Source organism: Manihot esculenta, chromosome 7, assembly GCF_001659605.2.
Source record: "Manihot esculenta cultivar AM560-2 chromosome 7, M.esculenta_v8, whole genome shotgun sequence".
NCBI lineage: Eukaryota > Viridiplantae > Streptophyta > Magnoliopsida > Malpighiales > Euphorbiaceae > Manihot > Manihot esculenta.
Window position 1 is genome coordinate 31,130,132 of NC_035167.2, and position 24,787 is coordinate 31,154,918.

The window sequence follows — 24,787 nt, forward strand, 5'->3', positions numbered from 1 at the left end:
AGCCTTTTTTAGTTTGCAAAGGTCTTCTCATCAGCAACTCAGGAGGGATATCCATGAACACCTCTTCCTCTAAGTCTCCATAGAGAAATGCATTATTCACATCAAACTATTGTAAGTCCTAGTCCAAGTTGGCTGCACAAGATAACAGAACTATTGAGTTCATATTTGCAACTGGGGCAAATATCTCGTGATAATCCACTCCATAGGTTTGGGTGAAACCTTTAGCAACCAATCTGGCTTTAAACCGTTCAATTGTACCATGAGCTTTGTGTTTCACTGTAAATACCAACTTACAGCCAACTAGTTTCTTTCTGGGTGGGAGAGAGACAAGCTCTCATGTCTCATTTTTTGTTAGTGTTTTCATCTCTTCAATCATTGCTCCCATTTAGGATCTCTAAGAGCTTCATTGCAATCTTATGGAATAGGCATAGAGGAAATATATAAGGCAAATAATTTATAGTAGGGAGACAAGGATTCATGAGAAACAAAGTTAGAAATTGAGTGTTTAGTACAAGATCTAACACATTTTCTTTGTGCAATGGGTTTATCTAAATCTCAAGAGTTGAGGATAACTCATCAGAAAAAGAGGAGGAAGATTCTTGACCCTGAGTAGGCTGCATAATGGTTTCTTCTTCCTTGTCTCTCCTCGAATATCTCCTCAAATCTGACTTATCCAAACGTCCAATTTTCTCCCTCTGATAAGACGTCTCCCTTTGTCTACTACTAGAACTCTCGTGAACTGGATCATTCAGAATCACATAATTAGATATCACCTCTTCTTTCTCATTATTCTCTCCCTGAAGAGGTGAGTGGGTGGTACTGAAGTAGGATTCAGTTTCTCTGAAGGTAACATCCTTATAAAGTATTTTCTGGATGGAGGGTGATAATACTTGTATTCTTTTGTATCGGAAAATACCCAACAAACGCACATTAAAGGACCTTTAGGTCCAAATTTTCCGCCGTCCTAGTATGGATAAAGCAAATACATCCAAATACTTTGAGTGGAACAATTTATAAATTCTTTCCTTGTAGGACCTTTAGAGGACTCATAAAGTCGAGGGCCTTGAGGGACATTCGATTGATAAGATAAACAAATACAAGGACTGTATCACCCCAATATGCTTTGGGTAGGTTCATGATGATCAAAAGAGATCAAACTATCTCTAATAGATGCCAGTTTTTCCTTTCAACAATCTTATTTTGTGTACTAGTATAGGAGCAATTTGTCTGATGTACTATTCCATTAGACTCCAAATAACTAGAAAACCTACTATTCATATATTCTCTTCTATTATCAGTTTTCAAAACTTTCACCTTAGTATTAAAATGAGTACAAATCATTTTGTGCAAAGATTGAAAACAAGAAAAGACATCATTTTTCGCTTTAACCAAATATACCCAAGTCATCCAAATGCAACAATCAATAAAAGTGACAATCTATCAATTACCAGATAATAAAACAGTTTGAGTAGGCCCCTATTTATCAAAATGAATAGTTATAAAAGAAATTTGATTTTTATTATGACTCAAAGGATAGGAGGTTATAGTTTGCTTAGCATACTCACAAGCATCACAAAATAAAGAACCAAACTGAGTTCTAACAAACAAACTAAGATAAAGCTTTTCTAAGATAAAAAATAATGAATGCCCCTATGCCATTGATTGACATTCTTATTTTCTCCAAAACAGGCTTGAGATATCGGAGAACCTGGGTCACTTTACAACATGTATAAGTCATCATGCAGTCTATTATTGTCAATCCTTTTCGATTTTGAATAACACAATAATCAGAAAAGAATTAAATTTTACAGTTAAGACCATTGGTGATAGCACTGACAGATAAAAAGTTGATAGGAAAACAGGAAACATGAAGGACAGATGATAATTTAATATTGGATGTACAAATAACAAAACCTGTTTCGGATATGGAAGTAAAAGAGCTATCAGTGATTCTGATTCTGTCTTTAGTTGGAGAAGGAAAATAATTGAGAAAACCTTTAGAAAAGCCTGTCATGTGTCTATTCGCTCCAGAATCAATAATCTATGGAACAGTATCAAGAGAGGAAGCATTATCTGACTTTACAAAGTTAGATGTGACACCAAAGGAGGAAGAGGTGTTAATATGAGAGAGGAGGCACTTGAGACTGAATTTCATTAGGGAAAAGGAAGTCAACAGCTGTTGTCTTCTTAAAGGGCTCGTCTACAGTTTCTGATAAATTAGCTTGAGCTCTAGAGGTACTTTGTTTTCCCCCACAGCCTCTAGTGGGACGACCATGTAATTTCTAGCAAGTCTCCTTGGTATGCTCGGTTTCCCACAATAGTCACAATGCAGGTGATCTCTCTCATAATTAGGAGGCTGCGGTGTGCTCAAACTAGTAGCCAACCTAACCTTTTCAACTGGTGCAGTATAGAGTATACCATGTTAGCGACTTTCCTCTTGTTGAACATGGGCATGGGCCTCTTCTACTGAAGGAAAAAGGTTTTTCCCAACATTTGGCCTCGAATTGGATCATATCATGGTTTTAAATTGCAGTCGCAGCCGCATTTGCAGTAACGAGTAATGGAAACAGGCCGGTAACAGCTGTAACGTAACGGTAATGGTTTGGCGCTACGTAAAATTTTTTAAAAAAATTTGCAAAGTTCATAAATGAAATGATATTAATTAGATTTAATTCAGAACAATATACACAAATGCATAATAAACATAAATACATGAAATATTTGATTATTTAACTTAAGTTAGACATCATATAGTTTAAAATAAGAAAAATAAATCAATATAATTTTTATAGATCGAGTCAACTAATAGCTCAAAATACAATTTTAACTCAAAACTAACACTTTTATCGATAAAAATAAATTTAACCAACTTTTTAGAAGAATTAAGCTTGGAAATATAATAGTTTATGATGGATCTAAGGTTATATGAGAAATATGTAGGGAAGATTGAAATTTGAAAGAGAAAGGGAAGAGAGAACTTAAAAAATATAGTTGAAGCTGTTGAAAAGTGTAGAAACTAATGAAAATGAGAATAGAAGGCAGAAGAGGAAGGATATAAAAGAATTTCAATTACTGGTAATGGTCGTTATCATTACATAACGGTTGGTTATAGCCATTACGTAACGGTCGTAACGGCCGTTAAGCCTGCAAATCAGGGGGACCGTTGGAGTATTCTTGTATTTCGCTCTTAATCTTTACAAGAGATTTACATGATTATTTATACACAAAAAAATTACAACTAAATAGGAAGTAAATAATTATAGAGATAATTAAGGATCTTAATTTATATCTAGAATTCGTAATCAAATCATATCATTAGAAATTAGCAAAAAAGTCAACAAGGATTCTTAGGAGTTGTCTTAACAAGGTCTTGTAATTTGTATATAAAAATACTTTGATAGGGAATTCACACAAAACTTCTCAATTGTTCTTTTTCTTATTTATTGAATTCCATATCGGTTTGAGATAAGGGTAATGTGCCCTTTATAAGGGTTTTAAGCACTCCTCCCACTTGATCTCGCTTTTGGGGTGAGTTAAACCGGGCTCAAATTTAACATGGTATCAGAATCTCTCACCAATATTGGACCTCCCATAAATATGTCACGCTCCAGTATAATCCTGTTATAGGTTATAGGAAGTAAATATGTTAATATAGGAAGTAAATATTGATAGATGTGTTAGCCCTTTAATCTTAGGGATTGCATGATCATAGGCTTAATTTCCTTTCATTTCTTAGATACGGTTTCTCATTTATAAATATGTTATAATCTTTATTGTAATAGATAACAAATATTACCTTCCAACATGGTATCAGAGCCATACCATTCCCGTAGAAATTTAATTTTCTCTCCCATAGAGTTTTTTTTTTTTTTGAAGACTTAGGGCTCCTGTTCTTTTGGGTTACCCATCTAGGATAACATTTGTCTCTTATAGCCCCACCTAGGAAGAACACCGGAGTCCCGGCGAAGCTGCCCTAAAGAGCCGACGGGTGTCCGGCCGACGAGTGCTCTTCACTCGTTGCGACAAGGTTCTGACGCCGTCCCACTTGCCGGCGCGTGGAGGCGCGTCCTGTCCGTTGCTGCTCCGGTCACCCTCGCCAAAGTCGCCTTGCAGCCCCTTCGTCAAATTTGTGGTTCGTTTGTCGTTTGGGTGTTGGGTGGAGGCGTTTTTGGTACCGTTCACGTCCTGGTTTCTAATTGTGTGTTTCTTTTGTTGCTATTGTTTTGGGTTGGTTATTCTCATGGCTTAAGTTAAAAACACTATAGTTGAGGTGATTCCTGTAATGACTAAAATCACAGAACACAAATTGAATGAATCTAATTTTCTGGATTGGAGTAAGACTATCCGTATTTATTTACGAAATATCGGAATGGATGATCATCTTACCAAGGATCCTCCAATTAATGAAACTAGGAGAAATTGGATGAAGGATGATGTTCAATTATTTTCACAGATCCGAAATTCTATTCATAGTGAGGTAATCAACCTTATTAATCATTGTGAACTTGTTAAAGAATTAAAAGATTATTTGGAGTTTTTCTATTTTGGTAAAGGGAATATTTCTCGTATTTATAATGTGTGTAAGGTGTTTAATCGAGCTGAGAAAAATAATAGAACTCTAACCTCCTATTTTATGGATTTTAAAAGAGTATACGAGGAATTTAATGTCTTGATGTCTTTTAGTACAAATATCAAAATTCAACAAGCTCAACGAGAGTAAATGACTGTTATTACTTCCTTGCAACTTCACCTTAGCAATTGAAAAGAAAGGTTTAAGGGACTCAGAACCTGTATTGAGGGTGTTCTGCTTCTCAAACATGTCAAGAGAGATTATGGAACAAGGGACTGAATAGGGACCTAAATCTGGCAAAAAAGAAGGATTTGTGCTTGTGAACAGTAAATTCGATGCTACTGTTCACAAAGGGCGTAAGACGGGCTAGGCAGGTGACCGAACCTACTGGGTTGGAGTCGCCGGCGCCAGGCGATGCTGGAGGAAGAGTTGCCAGCGTGAGACGGTCGCCGGAGGATGATTCACGCGCCGACGCGTGTACCGGAGACAGATTGCTTTGAGCAGGGCATGGAGGTGCGTGGCATCGGTTCTGGTGGCGGTGCTTCACCGGGAAGCCGATTGGAAGCCGGCAAGGAGGATGGGCTAGGTGGTGAGACCAACTGATTTCCAGAAAGTCTCCAAAGCAAGGTGGTAGATCTGCCATTCACAAGTGAACCAAGTTTCTTGGTTTTGATACCATGAAACTAATGATGAAAAGAAGAAGAAGAAAGCAGAAGCTTTGAGAGAAAATACTTTATTATTCCTCTCAAGCCAATTGGGGTATATATACTACTTACAAGAGTACTAGGTAAGAAAATAAATTAATTCCCTAATTATAGCCTAATCATATCCCAATTATATCACATAATTATATTCCTAATTATCACTACAAATCTAGGCTATTTATAGAAAAAATCTCAATAATTTCCATTCGAATTTTGCAAAGTGATAATGCTAAAGAGTATCTTTTTGGGGAATTTCAATCTTATTTGTCATAAAAAGAGATTCTTCATCAGTCATCCTATGTTGACACTCCTTAACAGAATGGAGTTGTTGAAAGAAAAAATCGACGTTTTCTTGAAATAGCTAGAGTCCTTTTATTCCGAATGAAAGTACCTAAATGCTTTTGGGCTGATGCTGTATCTACTGCCTTTTTTTTATCAATCGCATGCCCTCCTCCGTCCTTCATGGTGATATCCCTTATAATATTTTGTTTTCCAATAAATCTTTGTTTCCTATTGAGCCACGTATCTTTGGTTGTACTTGTTTTGTTCGTTATGTTCGTCCACAAGTTACTAAATTGGATCTCAAATCACTCAATTGTGTCTTTCTTGGCTACTCTTGATTTCAAAAAGGGTATTGTTGTTTTTCTCCTAATCTTAATCGGTACCTTGTATTTGCTAATGTAACATTCTTTGAGTCCACTCCATTTTTTCCGCCATAATCTGTTTATGACACCTAGGGGGAGGAAGATGACCTCTTGTTATACACTATTCGCTCTCTTTTTCCTTAGACTCTTCCTGCACCTTCCGCTCATGTGCCAGGTTGCCATTCCATTTATCATGTTTATTCTAGACGCTTAGAGGACTCTGACTCCGCTCCGCTACCAACTTCTTCGTCGACATATCCTTCTCCCACTAATCCTTCATCGTCTGATTTTGGATTTGCGCATTGCTCTTCGCAAAGGTAAACATACTTGCACTCATCCCATTTCGTCTTTTGTCTCTTATGGTCAATTATCCTCTTCTTCTCATTGTTTTGCCACTGCTTTAGATTCTATTTCAATCCCCAAAACTGTTATTGAGACTTTATCTTATCCTAGTTGACGTGCTGCAATGGAAGAGGAAATGATGGCCCTAGACACTAATGGTACTTGGGAGTTGATGTCCTTGCCCTCAGAAAAGCGGGCTATTGGGTGTAAATGGGTGTTTGCAGTGAAAATAAACTCTGATGGATCTGTTGCTCGCCTCAAGGCCCGTTTAGTGGTCAAAGGTTATGCTCAAACTTATAGCATTAACTATTTTGATAAATTCTCTCCAGTTGCCAAGCTCTCATTTGTTTGATTGTTTATTTCCTTAGCAGCTACACATGATTGGCCTTTGCATCAACTGGATATTAAAAATGTTTTTCTCCATAGTGACCTTCAGGAGCAGGTTTATATTGAGCAACCACCTGGTTTTGTTGCTCAGGGAAAGTTAGACAAGGTTTGTAGACTTCGAAAATCCCTCTATGGCTTGAAACAAATTCTTATAGAAATTTTGATAGTGGAGTAATTATGCTTGTAGTATATGTGGATGATATTGTTATCACAGGAAGTAACGTTGCTGGCATTACATCTCTAAAAGAATTTCTCAAAACACAGTTTCATACAAATAATTTGGGCTCCTTGAAATATTCTTTGGGCAACGAAGTTATACGGTGTAAGAAATGCATTTTCTTATCTCAAAGAAAATATGTTCTTGATTTGTTGGCAGAAACCGGAAAATTGGGTGCTAAGCCTTATAATGCACCAATGACCCCTAATCTTCAACTTACCACAAAAAACAGTGAGCCATTTGTAGATCCTGAAATGTATAGAAGATTAGTCGGCAAGCTGAATTATTTGACGGTGACTCATCCTGATATTGCATATTCAGTGAGTGTAATAAGTCAGTTTATGTCCTCTCCTACTGTTGCTCAGTAGGATACTCTGGAACATATATTTTGCTACTTGAAAAGAGCTCCAGGACGAGGTTTCTTCTATGGTAACCATGGGTACTCAAATATTGAATAATTTTTTGATACTAATTGGGCAGGCTTGAAGGTTGATAGGAGGTCAACCACTGGATATTTGTGTTTTTGTGAAAGGTAACCTAGTCTCATGGAAAAGTAAAAAGCAAAATGTGGTCCCTCGTTCTAGTGCTGAATCTGAATATCAAGCCATGGCATAAGCCGTATGTGAAGTCTTATGGGTGCGTCAACTGTTGGAAGAGGTTGGGTTTACAAATTCGCTTCTTGCTAAGTTGTAGTGTGATAATCAAGCAGCTATCCACATTGCCTCCAATCCAGTATTTCACGAGAGGACTAAACACATCGAGGTTGACTGTTATTTTGTTCGTGAGAAGGTCCAACAAAAGATAATCTCAACAGGATATAAACTGGAGAACAATTAGGAGTTATCTTCACTAAGGCTCTGAATGAGACTCGAGTTGATTATATATGTAACAAGTTGGGCATAATTAACATTTATGCTCCAACTTTGAAGGGAGTTTTATAGGTTATAGGAAGTAAATATGTTAATATAGGAAGTAAATATTGATAGATGTGTTAGTTGCTTAATTTTAGAGATTGCATGATCATAGGCTTGATTTCTTTCCTTTCTAGATACGGTCTCTCAATTTATATTGTAATATCTATTGTAATAGATAACAAATATTACCTTTGTACATAAATATGTCAGGTTCTAGTATAATCGTGAGTGTGAAGGGGTATGTTGAATCTCACGTCGGTTTCGGATGGGGCTAATGTGCCTCTTATAAGGGTCTCATGCACTCCTCCCCTTAAGTCTAGCTTTTGGGGTGAGTTAGGTCTAACCAAAATTTAACATTATTACAAGAAACAAAGTATTCCTATAATAGCAGCACTTAGTGGTCAAATATGTACCTAAATGAAAAGTTTTTTGCAACAATTCTCCAATTTCTTTAGCCATATTTGATCATCGCAACCATCATATTTTCCTATCCATTTTATATGAGTAAGCTAAGTAGATTGTGAGACTCAAAAATGTTGCACCCATCCTTTTTGCATTGTACTAAAATTTCTTTCTATGATCAATTTGAGAGAAGTGGACGGGATTGTTTTCCTCCTTATCCCCGTATTTGAAATCAAGAAATTTGTATTAATTCAATTTAGTTTATTTCTTTTTTATCAATTTTCATGTTTGGAATGAAATTTTTTTTTTTCACTTTAAAAAAATTGTTTCAAAAGAAGTAGCATTCATGCATATGATTATGTGAGAATCCATTTGAATTATTTTTCATGTAAATGATTTATTCTAAATGAAGCCTATATTATATCATCGTTTTCCAGGTTCGATATCATAGTAGAAAGAAGCTGGCAGAAGAAAGACCACGTTTTCGAGGTCAATTTATGCGACAAGCAGCAAAAGAAATTAAAGATAAGGATGCACGTAGCTAACCAGACCCTATCCCAGATTGTGCTGTGGAATCATGTACATGAGATTGGTAATAGCTGTACATGGGAGTAGCATTTAGATTCCATCTGGGCAATTTGCGTGTTAAGTGGTAAAAGTTGCAGCATTCTCTCTATCAAGACTATGCAAAAGACAAATCCTAGAAGAACATCTTGAACCTATGAATATGGACTAATGTGGTCCCTATTGTTGTGTACTATTACGACCAGAAGGTAACCCTTGAAAGGGTAACCTTAAATAATAAAGAAACTCAGACATGGTGTGTGCTGTGGTTTTATAAGACTCTTCATGAACCCGGTTCCATAAACGAGTGTTTGAAAGACTCTGCTTCTTTAGTCCTTAATAACATTGTTTTTCTGATCTAACATTCTGTTTATTGTTTTGGCCTTAACCTGGTTTGCTTTGTAAAGGTGTTGAAGGTGCTCTGGAAATTCGCTACACCAACATAATGTTGTCAGATCTACGTAAAATACAAGGTATGTCAAGTCCTGTAGCCTTCTCCCTCGGTGAAGATGCCTCTGGACAAACACACACAAAGCTATCCAAGGGGATAGTTGGATCTAAATGGCAGTGGTTTGTTGAGGAAGTTGACTTTAACACTCTTCATTTTATTGGTGAAAAAATATAATAATTAATTATTAATTAAGGAGAGAGAAAACACAATAAATACTTTTTAAGGGTGGAGAGTGTTGGAAACATTCTTCTAACATTTACTCCAAATGGCTTGCCAACCCGACCATGCAGGGGGATGCATTACAAACATGTTTTTGCTTGCTTCAAGGGAGATTTCTCTTTTCTTTTTTTTTTTTTTCTTTTCACCTCCAGTCTTTTTGGGGTCTTCAAAGGAAAATTTTGAAGTTGGGAAGTACTGAAATAGTCAAAATTTTCCTTGGTTTTTTTAGGGTTGATCTTTAGGATATAGGTGTAGGCTAAGTAAATTAATGGATAGTTTTTTACAAAATAATTTGAGTACATGCTTCGCTAAAGTATTCAATCCTTTTTAAGCAACTGTTTCACCTGAAAACCAGGGACCTCCAACTTATCACATTCCAGCATTGGCTTTTTAATACCAAAACTCTACACTAACTTCAGACCTTCCAGCACTGCCCAAGTCTCTGTTACTGTAATAGAAACATTTTCCCAAATGGAGCATTAAACCCCTCACCCAAATAACTCGAATTTTATTAAGCCATCAAACTCAGAGCTGGATCCTAGTTCAATTCCTTTGGCTGTGGGGTGACGCAATGCCATTGCCAGCTTGTTTAGCACCAGGACACCCAGGAGAACAAATGATAGGGAAGATCATTCATTACTTCTACTCTCCGATAAATCTTTCTTTCTGCATAACTTCCAATCCTCTGTAATTCTGATCCAAATGAATTTTCACTAGATGCATAAAAGTAAAACAGCAAAATCTGCATACAATGACTCTTCAATGCTTGATGGTTCCGAAATGAAGATTAACCATGAAATCAATTACAAATACCCAAATGTACTGGTGTTGACTTTTGCCATTTCATTCTTCAAGTCTGGTTACAAAAATGAAAACCTAAACATAAATTTAAAATCCACTCATTATACCAGCCATTCAAATTCAATCCCCCTACCTTTTTCTCTTTCTTGGTGGAAGATATCATCTGTCCTCCTGTAATTATCCTTGCTAGACACATCTCCAACATGAAATAAATTTGAAATTTCATTGCAGCTCTGTCAATTGTCAATAAGGAGTCTATTCTTTTTGTAGTCATTCCAAAAAGCGATTTGGCAGGCCCCTCAACTTCGACTCCCAGGATAGAAGTATTCAACACTATTTTCCTTGACCATGAACTGTAAATTGCTTATCTTGTTCTTTAAGTTCCCATTCCCACTACAAATTCCCGTGTTCAGAACTGTCAACTGCAACAAAGGAGTTGAAGCAAAGTGTTAATATAGAATGTAGAACCAGCTAGTCATCACATGAAAATACTTTAAAATATAATTTGCAATCTTAAAACCATTAGATCAAAAAGGAATGCTCTCTTTTTAAGTTTGAAAAGATGCTTCCACACCTAATCTATGCTTGTCAGCAACTAATCAAAAATACACAACGGTTGGAAACATGAATCCAAAGATCACAATGCTACAATTTAAAATGCTACTCTTGCAACAAAGTGCTGACTTGGTTGTAATTGATGAAGCAATAATAGTAGAAAGACTAGCATGATAGTTTCCAAAGAATATATCAATATGAGGAACCTAAAAAGTACAACAGCAAATCATTAAAGCTCATCAAGAACATGAAAGCAATTGTGGCGTCCTTTTAAAATTTGTCTTCATTTTGCTATTTTTGAGAAGTAAAACACAAAAAGTAGTTGCATGAACGTACATAAGAACACAAGTACAAGATATAGGAAAATCATCAAGTGCAGGTTCAAACTAATTAAAGACTGATGTTTTTATACACAAATGGTCGTACCAGACTATAGACTAGAGATGTATCAGCAAAAAATATGGACATATCCTATGGTTAAGTCTACTGAATGAATCTTGATATGAAAGCATATCCCTTTTCCAAAACAAGTATAACATATTTACAGCCATATTGACAGATTAGAAACAGAACAGAAAGTGCTGAACTAAATTAGACATTCACAAATCCTATTTTAAACTGCAGATAAACTCTTTTCATTTTTTATGCAGCCATGAATTTGATCACGGCACAATCAACCACAGACAAGTCAAATAAATAAACTTGAACTGGAAAAGGCAAAATACATATTTACAACCTTAAACTTTATTACATAAGTATTGTGACACCCTACTTTGAAGATACCCTATAATTCGCCTGAAATGTTTAAAAATGGAATTAAAATAACTTCACAATCACAATTAGTAAGTAGCATAAATCTTCTAAAGCATTCCTAGAGCAATTTGAATTTGTAGAGGAGATTCTTTGACTGTAGAAAATATGAAGTGAGATTTAATTGTAAAACTTTGAAATTATATATGAGTATTATTATTAGGTTATGGACTGTTAACGGTAAACTTGGCCATTGATTTGGGGCTTATAGATATACACTGTGCATTTGTAGTTAATGCTACCTTGTACTAAGAACGCAAAATCATCTTAATTACACTTTTAAATAGCTCAGTATGTCATGGGACGTCTTCAAAGTTTGGATGCCACAAAACTTTTTTGGTAAAATTCAGGATGCAAACATATATTTAGCCACAAAAAAAAAAGCATGCTAAACTAACTTTATTTTTTGTTTCATTAGATGTCCAGCATACCAACTTAGACAAACAGCAAACTGATGCTACTAATAGAATTTAGACACTAAAATATGATACCACAACTTACCTGACCATGCACGTCAGCAGCCAAACCAGTGGCTAAAGGTTGTGTCTTTATCAAAATGTCTGCAAGGTACTCCATCTGCATTATGAATACAGGCCTCTCCATGCTTGAATATATATCCTCGTGGTTAAGTATTACTAATGAACAACCCTTGAGAAGAACAAGGACACAGGAAACATTGTATTACTCAACAAAAAAGAAACAAATAGTTAGAATTATGGGAAAAGGTAAACAAAGGGAGTATTGCCATAAAATTTCTTACAACATCTGATGTTAGAGTGTGACAATAATGCAGGAAGTCTAAGACATGATCTGAAGAGCCATAAGCAGCCACCTCCATAAGAGACACATCATCTATCATGATGGTAACATGGTTCCTGTGGTTTTCTGGTAGGGCATTTATAATTTTTTGTATTTTTCCATACAAATCAGCAAATCCACCTTCACTAGTTTTTTCTTCATTTCCATCTAGTCAAGAATAAAAATCAAAAGGACTCCTCGTCATGAAATCAGTCCAACAAAAACATGTTTAGAACAATCATATCTCTCATCATGGTTCATGACAATTTTCAATTAAGAAGGGTAAACATCCCTAGAAAGGAGAAAAAAAATTCTCACCTAAAAAAAAGACCAAAAGGAATATGTTAGATTTTTAAAAATAAACAAAAAAAAAAGAGATATTTGAGTAATTTGGTCAAACTAGTAGTTTTCTAGGACCTGGAATTTTCTCGTGTTGCTTCATCTTAAACAAATTTATTAATGATTAAAAAGGTCAAGCCAAAACAACTACCTGATTTTCTCACCTGGACACTGTAGCATAAGCATGTCTAAGAAAAAGAATCTGCTATTATCCCTTTGTGCAACTAGATTGCAACCCTGAAGGGGGAAAAAAACAAACAAACAACTCAAAAAATGACTAGAAATTTTGACAGAATACAGATGCTACAAGAACATGTAAACATGCAAACTCAAGAATTGATGTATATTTTTCCTTCTATTGGCAAGTAATATTAGGCATCATAATGGAAAGAAACTCATGGCTCTTCATTTCTTGTGATAACTATTATTCAATATTCCCATAGTTCACATCTTTGGTTTGGACAAGGCAAGACAAAACCTAACATAGATAGGTGATGCTATTTGCACTCCACATTCATTACCTTCTAAATTAGATTGAAAAAGTTATTCCTATAAATCCATCAGCATCTAACTTATGATGCTTAGAAAAGATAATTAAAAATTGTCCCTCTAGGATTCTTTTTTTATGATTTTTTTTAATCATCTAATGCAAAAACACAAATGTATAAACCAATTATAATATAATAAAGGGTCAATTAGGTCACAATAAAATATGAATTGAAAAAAGGTCATACTAGCTTTTTAAAATGTAAACTTAAATCCGACTTTAATCAAATTAAGCAACAAGAAGAAAAAGGGAGAAACTACTAATAGAAATATAAACATTGAAAACAGGAGTTAGTTAAAGAAAACATAGATAAACTATCACTTTAAAAGAGTAATACTGTTACTGCAAGTAATGTTATTAAACATACATTAATGTGGCTATGAATAGAACATTTAGATAAAGTAATCAACCAATCACCCAAAATCCCAAATGCATGGTTTAAAAGGAAAAGAGATTCGGAACTTTACGAGGAACATACATATGTTGGATACATAGAAGGGAGGAAAGACAAGAAATATCGTTGATGATAAGAGGCTGACCTAGGAAAAGAGTTTGCCAGTTTCTTTTTTCTAGGATGCTGTAAGCTACACTGCATTATAACAGAAATAGAGGTGTTGCTATTACATGAATGAGGAGCATCATGGGCAGTTTCTCACTTCAAAAAAAAGATCAATTTACAGTTTAGATGATCTCAAATTGCTCAATGCATATTAAAGGACAATATAAAGATCAATAAATTAAAAAGAATGTAATGAAATATTTTAGACATTGCACCAGGAACTCCATTCTCTCATATTTGCAGACATGCGCTAATGACCAAAAGAACTCAAAAAGCATCTCCTCAAATTAACATCTTATCTATGCTATTGCTACCATGTATAAATTAGACTCAGAAACACAAAACTCCTTATAAATCCACGAATTCTATGATGTGAGAACAAAATCACAATGCATCCACAAATTCACGACCTCTCACCTTCGCACAGTTGTTTTTTTTTCCCATATTAAGGTCTCTTTTTCACACCAGATAACAAATAAAGTGACTGTATCCGATGACCAAAACGAAATCGACTAAGTTGACACACACACTCCACCAAATTATGATGCCCTTTCCAAAGTCCCAACCATGATCAATTCCAACAAATGAAATCATCCACTGGCCCTTTCAAAGCCATTTTCCTAATAATAGATCAGAATTAAACACATCTAACCTTTCACTTCTGATAACCAGATAGAATAGGAGAAAACAAACATCCTCTAACTTCATTTCCTAGTCTTCCATTCCCATAAAGAAATTCACCCACCCAAAAAAATCACATAGACACGCGCGCATATAATAGAGAAAAGAGAGAGAGGGTACGAGTTTGCGGAGAATACGATCGTAGTGCGAGAAGGGACGAGAAAAGGCGAGGAAGATGACAATATTGGAAGAGTTGGGGGAGAGAATTCGCTTGACGAGATGGTGAAGCACGAAGGAACCACTCGTCTCGACGCAATCCTCTATTAGAAGCAGTTTCCCTCTCAGAGGCCATGGCTCCATCCTCTGCTCCAAACTCAATGCCTCGTCCAACAGATTCAAACTCCGATTCTCCATTGCTACCATCAATTTCCTTCAGCCACCCTATTTTTCTTTGATGGGTTTAGGGTTTTTGGCCGTTAGCAATTATCAAATTTTGGTTTTAATAATTTAAACAAAGTAAAATTGGCTGCTCATGTTTACAGTATATAAATTTTATTATTTGGATAAATTATAATTTAATTTTTGAATTAATTTTTATATTTTTAAAATTAAATATTTAATTTTTTATAATTAATTAAATAAATAAAATATTTTTAAATTTTTAAATTTTAATATAATTAATAAATTAATTTTATATTTTTAAAAACATACATTTATATTCTTTTATAATTGATTTATATTTATCTATTATAATTTAAATATTTTTATTTTTTATTTTTATTTAAAAAATATTTAAATTTTATTAATTTTTATCCATAATATTTTATTTAACTAATTTTTAATACTTTTCATTATTTAATTTTTATTTATTAAAAATACTTTTATATTTATAATTTCAAAATTTTTAAAAACTATTTATAATTTTATATATTTTTAAATAGTATTAAGTAAATTTTATCTTATAAATTTTTATAAAAATGTTTTCTAAAAAATTAAAAATTTTTTAAAAAATTGACTACTCACTAATTTTAAATTAATATCTATAATAAATAAAAAAAACTATAATTTAAACGAAATAAATATAAAAACTTTAAATTTTAATTTTAAAAATATAAAAATTCATCAATTACATTATTTTAATAAATAAAATATAATTTATTTAATATAAAATTATTTATTTATATTTTAAAAAAATAATTATTTATAAAAATAATTTAAATATATAAAATTAATTAATAAAATTATGAATAAAATGACATTTAATATAAATGAATTAATTATATAAAAATTTAAATATTTAATTTTAAAAATATAAAAATTGATATTTTTACTTATACATATGATTTAAATTATAATTAAATTATATTTTCATTTATATGAATACTGCTTAAGAATTTAATAATTATAAAAAACTCATTTTATAATCAAATTCAGCTAATTTTCTTTTCCAGACAAATTTCATTGACCAGGCTTATCATCCAGAGATTTTTTTTGGCTAAACTCATACGACTCGTGGACACTAGAGGTCTCGATCTCTACAGTAAAAGCAACCAACAGCACGAGAGACAATATATTTATTTTTAATTTTTATAATAATTTAAGTCATTTAATTTAATTGCTTTAATTTGTTATTAGTTAACGATAAATTTTTAAAAAAATATATTTTATTAATAAAACAAAATTTTAAAAACTGATTTATTTACTAAGAGATAAAATTATGAATTTTGTTAAGCCTACTCCATTGTAAATTACTTTTTTTATTATACTTGTCAAATTATTCATAATTTATAGCATAAATTAAAATTTATAACTCAGAGTAATATCAATTCTAACCAAACAAAAAGTATAAAAATATAAAGCTTCATCCAGCTGGCACTCTTACCCTGTGTTTGGATACTCAGTCGACGAGAGGAAATAAAGAGAAATTAAAGAGTAGAAATGAATGGAAAAGAATAGAATAGAAATTTAATTTATTTTACCTTGTTTGGGTACACTCGTAAAATAAGGAAGAAATGCAATTTTTCTCCTAAATAAAAGTATGAATATTATATTTTTGAATGGAAATTTAAGATATGAAAATTTAAATTTAAATTTTTTAATAATATATTTTTAATCGCCGAATTAAATTAATTTAGATATTTAAGTTCAAAATCAAAATTAATTTTTCTGGTTCAAGAGTCATTATACCAGTTACTATGATGCAACAATTTTTTTTGACACGTGGCATAGCTAGGACACATCAGAGTGCATTTCTTCCCCTTTAATGATTGCCATTTTGTGTTTAAATCACAAAATTCTGTAATCTATTATCTATTTTATAAATAAGTATATATATATAATTTAGAGAGGATAAGAGGATAAAAAATAGTTTTTTTTATTTTTTGAATTATTTTAATATTTTTAAATTTTTACTGGTTCATTTATATATTTTAGATTTATTATTGATAAGTGTTTTGACTAGGTTCATTTAATTTGTTTTTTAGATTTTTAATAAAAATTAATATGTGTTTATTTATTAATTTCATTTTATATTTATTTATATTCTTATATTGGGTTGATATAATTTTGAAATATTATATTTTTCTTTTATGAACATAGAAATTTATTTATTTATAAAAAAATAAAATTTTTACATTTTTCGCAAAAACAACAATAAAATAAGAAATGCTAAATTTAAAAATATTTATTAATTATATGAATAGTTAATATATAAAATATTTTTAATTAAATATTATTATTGTATAATTATAAAAATAATTATATTATATATATTTTTAATAAATAGATGTAAGTGTATATAACTGACTCTAAATTCTAAAAAAAAAAAGGAACCAGTGAAAATATAAAGATGGTAAATGGTATGGAATATAAAAGATTAAGCTCAACAAGAAAAGTCATTCCATAGAGAAAAAAAAATATTAATAAAATCAAATATTTTAATTGTATAAAATATAATCCAAATATTTTTGTAAATTTTTTTATGATTTCTATGAGCAAAATGGATATTTCTTAGAAAATAAATTCAAAGTGAATGCTAAAGATTTAAGTATCTACAAACTTGCTATAAGTAAATTTCATTTCAATTTTCAATTTGTTTCATAAATTTAATGAAGTTTATTATTTGTGTTGGTGTTGATTAATTTTATTTATTTATTTTTCATGAATTAGGTATAAACTTATTTTAAGTTCAAATTTAAGTGGTTAAATGGTTCTAAATATTTTATAAACTCATAAATTTTTTAGAATCAAAATAATTAAACAATACACTAAATGTTCTCTTTATATTATATTATATAATATATGCATAATCACGTATTATCAACGAATTCTAACTATTTAAAATTACTGTGTATTTAAATCTAAATATTTGAAATTGCAATGTTCACTGAATCTATATATTCTATAATTATCGCCTTTTAGTCCTACACCAATATAGGAGAAGAAATAGCCTCGATCCACAGAAAATAGTTAACAAAAAATAAATTGAGAGCAAATTTGTTTTACTTAATTTCAAACTTAAAAGAGAGAGCAAATTATTTTTTAAAAAAATTAGAGAGAGTATAACCATCTTCTCATTCACAATCGATTGAGAGAAAAGAAGTTGGTAGACACTTATGCCCGCCACCTGGACACTTATGGCCACCACCCACACAAATCTGGTCATTTCGTTCACAATCAATTGGGAGAATAGGTGTTGTGGAGTTGCGCCCCCACCCACACAAATTTGGTCATTACCTGTAACTATTAAAATTTAAATTTTAAATATTTTTTTTTATATTGTAATTTGATTAATATCCGCTGGTTCATAATTCGGTTGAATTGAATATCTGCTGATTCATAATTCAGTTCTCAATTCAACCGGTTTGACCGGCAAGTCCGATTTTGACAACCATAGAGGAGAATAGAGAAGAGACATTCCACTAGCAAGAACTTAAAATAAGTTCATTTAAACCTTTCAGAAACTTGGGCTACCAATCCATTTAAGCAAAGCACAGAACGATGCGGGCTAGAGAGGTTAACAATAGAATGGAGCCGAAGAGCTCGATGAACCGTGTTGTCTCTCGCCCTCGACGACACGGTAAACAGGAAACGAGTTGGCATCTGAACAACAATATAACTCTTGGACTGAGAATAGGTAGGGGCCGCGCGAACGCAGGCCCCCTCTGCCACAAATTATGACGTAGGCTCTCCCAGCTTGGGGAGACCTTAGACCAGCACCCCTCCAAAGTGCAATGAAGGTCACTGACCTAGGCCATAGGCCTTGCTGATCACCCATTGACCCCGTCCAGGTAAGTATGTTCTAAACTGCTTCTCGCTTCTAATTTATAGCTGTCAGATTTCTCTCTGTCTTGCATTCCATCGATGTGGGATTGTTAGCTTACCTTCAGTTTCAGACAGTGCTGCATTTTTATTCCCCGTTCTGAACACCTTCAAATTGCCTTTTGATTCACCCCCAAGCTGTAAAGGTTCAGAATCTGGACATTTAGAGCAGCATAAATATTTGGGTAAAAATTCCCTATTCATCGATTGCAAGTGAGATATGGCCAATGCATATTACTCCAATTCAATTGAGTTCTTCGAATTGATGTTGTATTCTGGATTTGTTATTGCTTTGGAAATAGAAGTCATTAGTTAATAGCTCATGAATTGCTTGTTAAACTGCCTCGATGAAGAGTTGTTAATTTCTATTGTATGAGAATCTGTTTGCAAAACTATACGCATGGGCAAGTGGGAGTATTAAGTTTTAACTATATGGTGTTACTACAAGAAATGTAGATCGAAAGATTTTCTCTAGTTCAGCTCTTAGATACGTATTTACATAATTTTATATTTCATAGCATCTTTGATTAATGCTTTATATTCGACTCTTCTTTCTTACTGTAAATTTTGATGCATGACATTGTATGAACTTTAGCCAGAAGAATATGAGGTGTTTGTTCTTTATATATTTGGAAATTAGACTCTTCTGACACAACACACATCACTTTTCGAAGCTGTTCTCAGTTGATGAGGAGGGTTTGATCAGGCACAAGGCTAAATTACAAAAAAATTGCAATTATTGAGGTCCAGAAGTAAAAAAGAATAATAATTTTACTTTTGAAATAGTTACAACGTAACCACTAATGTTGTTAATAATGTTTAATATAGCTCATGCAATATAAGATTTAAGCTTGTATAGCTGAGGGTGTTTATTATGTCTATGTGAATGGAAAATATAAATTAAATTTCATGTTACTGCACATTATTACAGTAAACTCGAATTTAAGGCATATATATAATTGCATGAGCACAGTATAGCAAATTATCCGGGAAAAAAAAGAAGTTAAAGGTGTTAGATTTACTTGCGCTGGATGATACGTGATTAAAAAAGACTTGGGACGAAATGATCAAGTTTCTTAATTTTTTCAAATCCACTTCGAAATTTCAAGAAAAAATAAAATATCCAAATTTAATCACTTTAAAACAAACGACAAAAGCAAAAATTTTAAATTTAGGCTCTCATTTAACCCATTTGTTAAAAGGAGCATAACGGAGTCGGGGGCATATAGAAGCTTGGGCTTCCAATCCATTTAATAAAACCATGAAGTAATGCGGATAGAAGAGGTTGACGGCAAAGTGGAGAAGACGGCCATGAACTCCGTTGTCTGAGAACATATCGGTAATCAGATGAACGTCAAAATAACTTTGGTCTGAGATTTGGTAGGGGCCGCGCGAACGCAGGCCCCCTCTGCCACAAATTACGACGTAGGCTCTCCCAACTTGGGGAGACCTTAGACCAGCACCCCTCCTAAGTGCAATGGAGGTCACTGACCTAGGCCATGGACCTTCCTGATCACACATTGACCCCGTCCAGGTAAGTATGTAGCCTTTTGCTTCTAGCTTCTGATTTATAGGCATGGCACTTCACTCTCTCTTGTATTTGTTCGATGTGGGTTTGTAGCTTTCATTTTGTTTCAGATTTAGCTCCATTTTTTATTCACCAGTCTGAACACCGGCAAATTGCCCTTTGATTCATCCCTAAGCTGTAAAGGTTCAGAATTTGGCCATTTACAGGTGCCAAAAAAAAAAGATAAAAATCACTATTTTCGTTTCCTTTTTCTTTACTAGAAATTTTAATTATTCATTGATTGCAGCTGAGACATGTTCAATGAGTATTTTTTTCCAATTCAATTGGATTTGTTATTGCTTTAGAAATAGAAATCATTAGTTCATAGCTCATGATTTGCTTGTCAAATTGCCTCAATTGAGAGTAGTTAATTTCTCTTGTGTGAGAACATGTTTGCAACAATATATGCATGTGTAAGTGGGAGCATAAAGTGTTAACTACCCGGTGTTTATCCGTCAATTTCCAGCCTGTTCATTGATTGCATATCTTCAGATTTCAGATATCGAATTGCTGATGAGAGCATGCACAAAGAATGAGAAATTACTATGATGTTGATGATTGAGAAATTACTATCTTGTGGAGAAGAGCTCAATGCGATTGCCTTGATCTTTATTTGAATAATCCCAAATATCAATGCACTTAGATTAACCCATAATTGATTCTTGCTTTCGGTTTGTCGTGGTAGCATTTCACAATGCAGTGAATGGACTGAAAGAGGATTTGTTCTAAGGAAATGAGCATAGAGGGAAAGGCAGAATTGGAGGGAGAAGTGTGGATTGTAGTAAGTATGTTTCCATATACTTAATTACTCTTCAATGTAGTTTCAGGTTGGACGAGGTTCAAAGGTAGAGCTTCTTTCTGCATTTGAGGCAAGCTGTGTCAATGAGTGTTTCTGCCTGCTTCAATCCAAACTAATAGTCCTAAAGGATCTGGATGCCATTGTTCTGTTTCATATTATAGAGTGAGTGGAAAGCTGATGTTATGAAGTGATTGTATTGAGACTGATATAGGCTTTGTTTTAAGGAGACTAGGGAGCTTTGGGGTTACTACAAGCTTTGTTTGTCCTGGTAACATTTCACCAGAAGGTGAATGGACTGGAAGAGGATTAGTTCTAAGTGAGAGTTGGAGGTATAAGTGTGGACTGTAATAACTATGTCTTGATATATATCCTTACCATTCAATATGGTTTCAGGTTGAACAAGGTTCAAAGGTAGAGGTAGAGCTTCCGTTCTAGCTTGCTCATGAGCTGCCCTTGAGGCAAGCTGCATCAACGAGTGTTCCTGCCTGCTTCAATCCAAAGTAATCGTCCCAAAGGAGTTGGATACCATTTTTATGATTCATGTTTATAGAGTGAGTGGAAGGGTTTGATCAGGCACAAGGCTAAATAAAAAAATTGCAATTATTGAGGTCCAGAAGTGAAGAAAAAAAATGTTAAATAAAAAAAGAAGTGAAAAATATTTCTGAGTGAAACTATGTAATTTAAGGTTGCCATCTCACATGCATGAAATTGGTGAGGCTTCTATTGACAGTGTGGAAGCTTTCTGTCCATAGTTAAGTATGCCTTTCTTGCTTGGTTTACTCCTGACTTGACCCTTTAGATAAATGGTCTAATTCTAACCCCACTAGTTCACATACATCCGGTGTTTACAATCAAGAATTTCAGAAAAATTCAAATTATTTTGATTTCTTTCTATTATGAATCATTCTAAACAAAGCCATTGTGATAAACCCTTGTGCTTGAACATGTTGTGTATGATGATGAAATGAAATGCATGAAAAGAATTGCTAGTCATATTAATATGTTGTATGAGTTTAGCACTTTGTTTATGTTTCTTAAAATGGACTTGTTCAAATGAATTTATTTGTGATTAAGGATTCATGTTGTGGTCATGTAAGCTCTCCTGTGATAAGTGGTTGTCAGTAGATGGATGAATATCTCTTATTTCCATATATCCTGAACAAAGATTAGCCATTACAGTCACTTCATTCAGCTTCATGGATGAAATTGATTCTCTTGTGGAGTAGAGAAGACTATTACTGACTTGAAAATTGTCTAGAAAAGTTGAGCTTTTTGCCGGGGTGGGAATTCATTTGGCTGCTGAAGGGAGCAAAATAGTTGCGGATAAGATACTGAGGAGCAGCTGAAAGAAGCAGAAGGGAGCCCGTCGCCTGTACACTGGAAGTTTATCTTTGCTGAATTTATCCAGTTGCTGCTAATGGAAAAACAACACAAAATTTGTTATTGTTTATATTTATTGTTTATGGGTAATTTTTAATAAAAAACACATTCACATTGTTTTATTATTTTTTTCTAAATTTTGTTATTTTTTTATGTTTATGATGTATGTGTTTTTTTTTTTTTTTTAAACTTTTTATAAGAATATATGTAATTTGATAAAATAAAATATATAAATAAAAATACATAAAAATGTTGTTTATATTTTTTAATTTATTTTTTTAAAAAGTAAAAAAAATAAAATACAATACATTAAAAAATTTAATAACTCTAAAGATATTTTAACTGAAAATTTTAATTTTGAATTTTATAAGAGAAATCTGAATTATTTTATTCTTATTGTAACTTTGAATACGATTAAAAAATTTAAAATAATTTATATTTTTTAATTATAAAAATTTTATTTTTTATTTTATATATATATATATAATTTGTTTGTCTGTGCGATTTATTAATTAATATTATACTTAAAATGAAACCTTAAGACACGGTTTTACAAAAAGCTCTTTTCAAACCCTCGATTTTACCGCTAAAATGCTAGTTTGGTTGATATGATTTTAAAAAAGAATTATAATTATTAATAAAAAAATTCCAATTATTTTTAAAGGGCAATGAGAAGACAATTATATACAATAAAATAAGATCATAGACCTTTTGATTAGGGTCAAATCTGTCTTTTTCAAGGAGTAGTTGCGCGTATTACTTAAATAATAATAATAATAATAATAATTCTTTCCTTTCATAATTGCTTTTTCACGTGTCTTAAAAAATAATTTTTATTAATTTTTTACTTATATATTTTACTATTTTTTTTGAAATGGGTTTTAATAAATTTTTTTAAAATATTATAATAATTGATTTATATATTATTATAAAATAAAAAAGAAAAACAAATAATTTATTTTTTTAGTGGTAAATATAATTTTCCCTCAATTATAAAATATATGATTTTCAAATAATAATTTATTTATTATCTCACTAATACAACGTTATATAATATACATAAAAAATAAAATTTGTTTGTTTCTACAATAACAATTTAATGAAATATGGTAAGTATATTATAAATATTAAATAAATTTATTATTTAATTATATTTGTTAATGGTTTTTCTATTATTGTGTAAATATGCACTTTGTTATGTTTTTCTTAATTTAATATTTGTATTTATTAAAATTCATTTAATGTATTCCACTAATATGAAAAATTGCATTATCATTTATTAGTAAAATGACTGAATAGTAGAATGTGCAGTATTCGGTTTAAATTAAAAAAATCGATTGAATCAAATTAATTTAAAAATTTAATTCGATTTAATTTTTAATTTCAAAAATTTTAATTATTTTAGTTTGGTTCAATTTTAATAAAAAAATTAAAAAATCGAACCAATTAGTGATAATAATATATTATTTTCAATAATATAGAGATTAAATTATATTAAAATTAAAATATTTTAATTAAATTTTAAAATATTAAAAATAAACTGTAAAAAATAAAAAAGTTATTAAAAATTCAAATCGATCAAACCAAATTGAATTGAATCAAAACGGTTCGATTCAATTTAATTTTTAATTAAAATCGATTTGATTCTATTTTTATAAATATCAAAATTTTAATTTTTAATTTATTTAATTCGATTTAATTTTAAATCGAACCGACTGAATAATCATCTCGATATAGTGTTTGTTTACCTTCACTAAAAAACTGTTTTTAAACTATATAAAAATTAAAATAAAATCTTTTTATAAAATAGAATAATAATTGTCATATTCAATAATAGAGATGAGTATATTTTATTTAAATAAAAAAAAATCAATTGAATTGAATTAATTTAAAATTTTGATATAATTTTTTATTTTTTATTTGATTTTTTATTTTAAAAAATTCAGTTCGATTTAATTTTAATAAAAAAATTAATAAAATTAAATTGAATCGATTAATTACAATAATATATTATTTTAATAATATAAAGAAATTAAATTATAATAACATTTGAAATATTTTAATTAAAATTTAAAATATAAAAATAAGTTGAAAAAATTAAAAAATCAATTAAAAAATTTAATTGATCAGATGAAATAGAATTAAATTAATTTAATTTAAATTAATTTTTATTTAAAATCAATTCAATTTAATTTTTATAAATATTAAAATTTTAATTTTCAATTTATTTCATTCGACTTTAAATTCAACCACTGACCATTGTTTATTTTCTAATGA

At 31.6% G+C, this 24,787-nt stretch overlaps 2 protein-coding genes and 2 non-coding genes across 8 annotated transcripts in view; 1 reads left to right on the forward strand and 3 right to left on the reverse strand.

Annotated features, from left to right (window-relative positions):
* LOC110618481 (two-component response regulator-like PRR37) overlaps nt 1–9,103 on the forward strand; it is a 47,984-nt gene extending 38,881 nt beyond the window's left edge. For all 4 annotated transcript variants that reach the window (XM_021761620.2, XM_021761619.2, XM_021761618.2 and 1 more), the window contains one exon: nt 8,618–9,103. In XM_021761620.2, coding sequence (XP_021617312.1) covers nt 8,618–8,725 — 108 coding nt within the window. In that variant the 3' untranslated portion in view covers nt 8,726–9,103. The remainder of the gene's footprint in view (nt 1–8,617) is intronic.
* Nucleotides 9,104–10,180: 1,077 nt separating this feature from the next.
* Nucleotides 10,181–14,942, reverse strand: LOC110618483 (elongator complex protein 6). 2 transcript variants are annotated; one of them, XM_021761621.2, is made up of 5 exons: nt 14,625–14,942; nt 12,882–12,954; nt 12,341–12,546; nt 12,082–12,228; nt 10,181–10,637 (listed from the first exon to the last, which is right to left on the reverse strand). In XM_021761621.2, the coding sequence occupies exons 1-5, from the start codon at nt 14,865–14,867 to the stop codon at nt 10,515–10,517; spliced, it is 792 nt and encodes a 263-aa protein (XP_021617313.1). In that variant the 5' UTR covers nt 14,868–14,942; the 3' UTR covers nt 10,181–10,514. The 2 variants fall into 2 exon arrangements, with proteins under 2 accessions (XP_021617313.1, XP_043814292.1); XM_043958357.1 differs by lacking the exon at nt 12,882–12,954.
* A 3,637-nt stretch (nt 14,943–18,579) lies between these two features.
* On the reverse strand, nt 18,580–18,741 carry LOC122724270. The gene has a single exon (XR_006351534.1). It is a non-coding gene; the product is annotated as a U1 spliceosomal RNA (small nuclear RNA).
* Nucleotides 18,742–20,144: 1,403 nt separating this feature from the next.
* On the reverse strand, nt 20,145–20,306 carry LOC122724272. Its single transcript, XR_006351536.1, has one exon. It is a non-coding gene; the product is annotated as a U1 spliceosomal RNA (small nuclear RNA).
* Between the last annotated feature and the right edge of the window lie 4,481 nt (nt 20,307–24,787).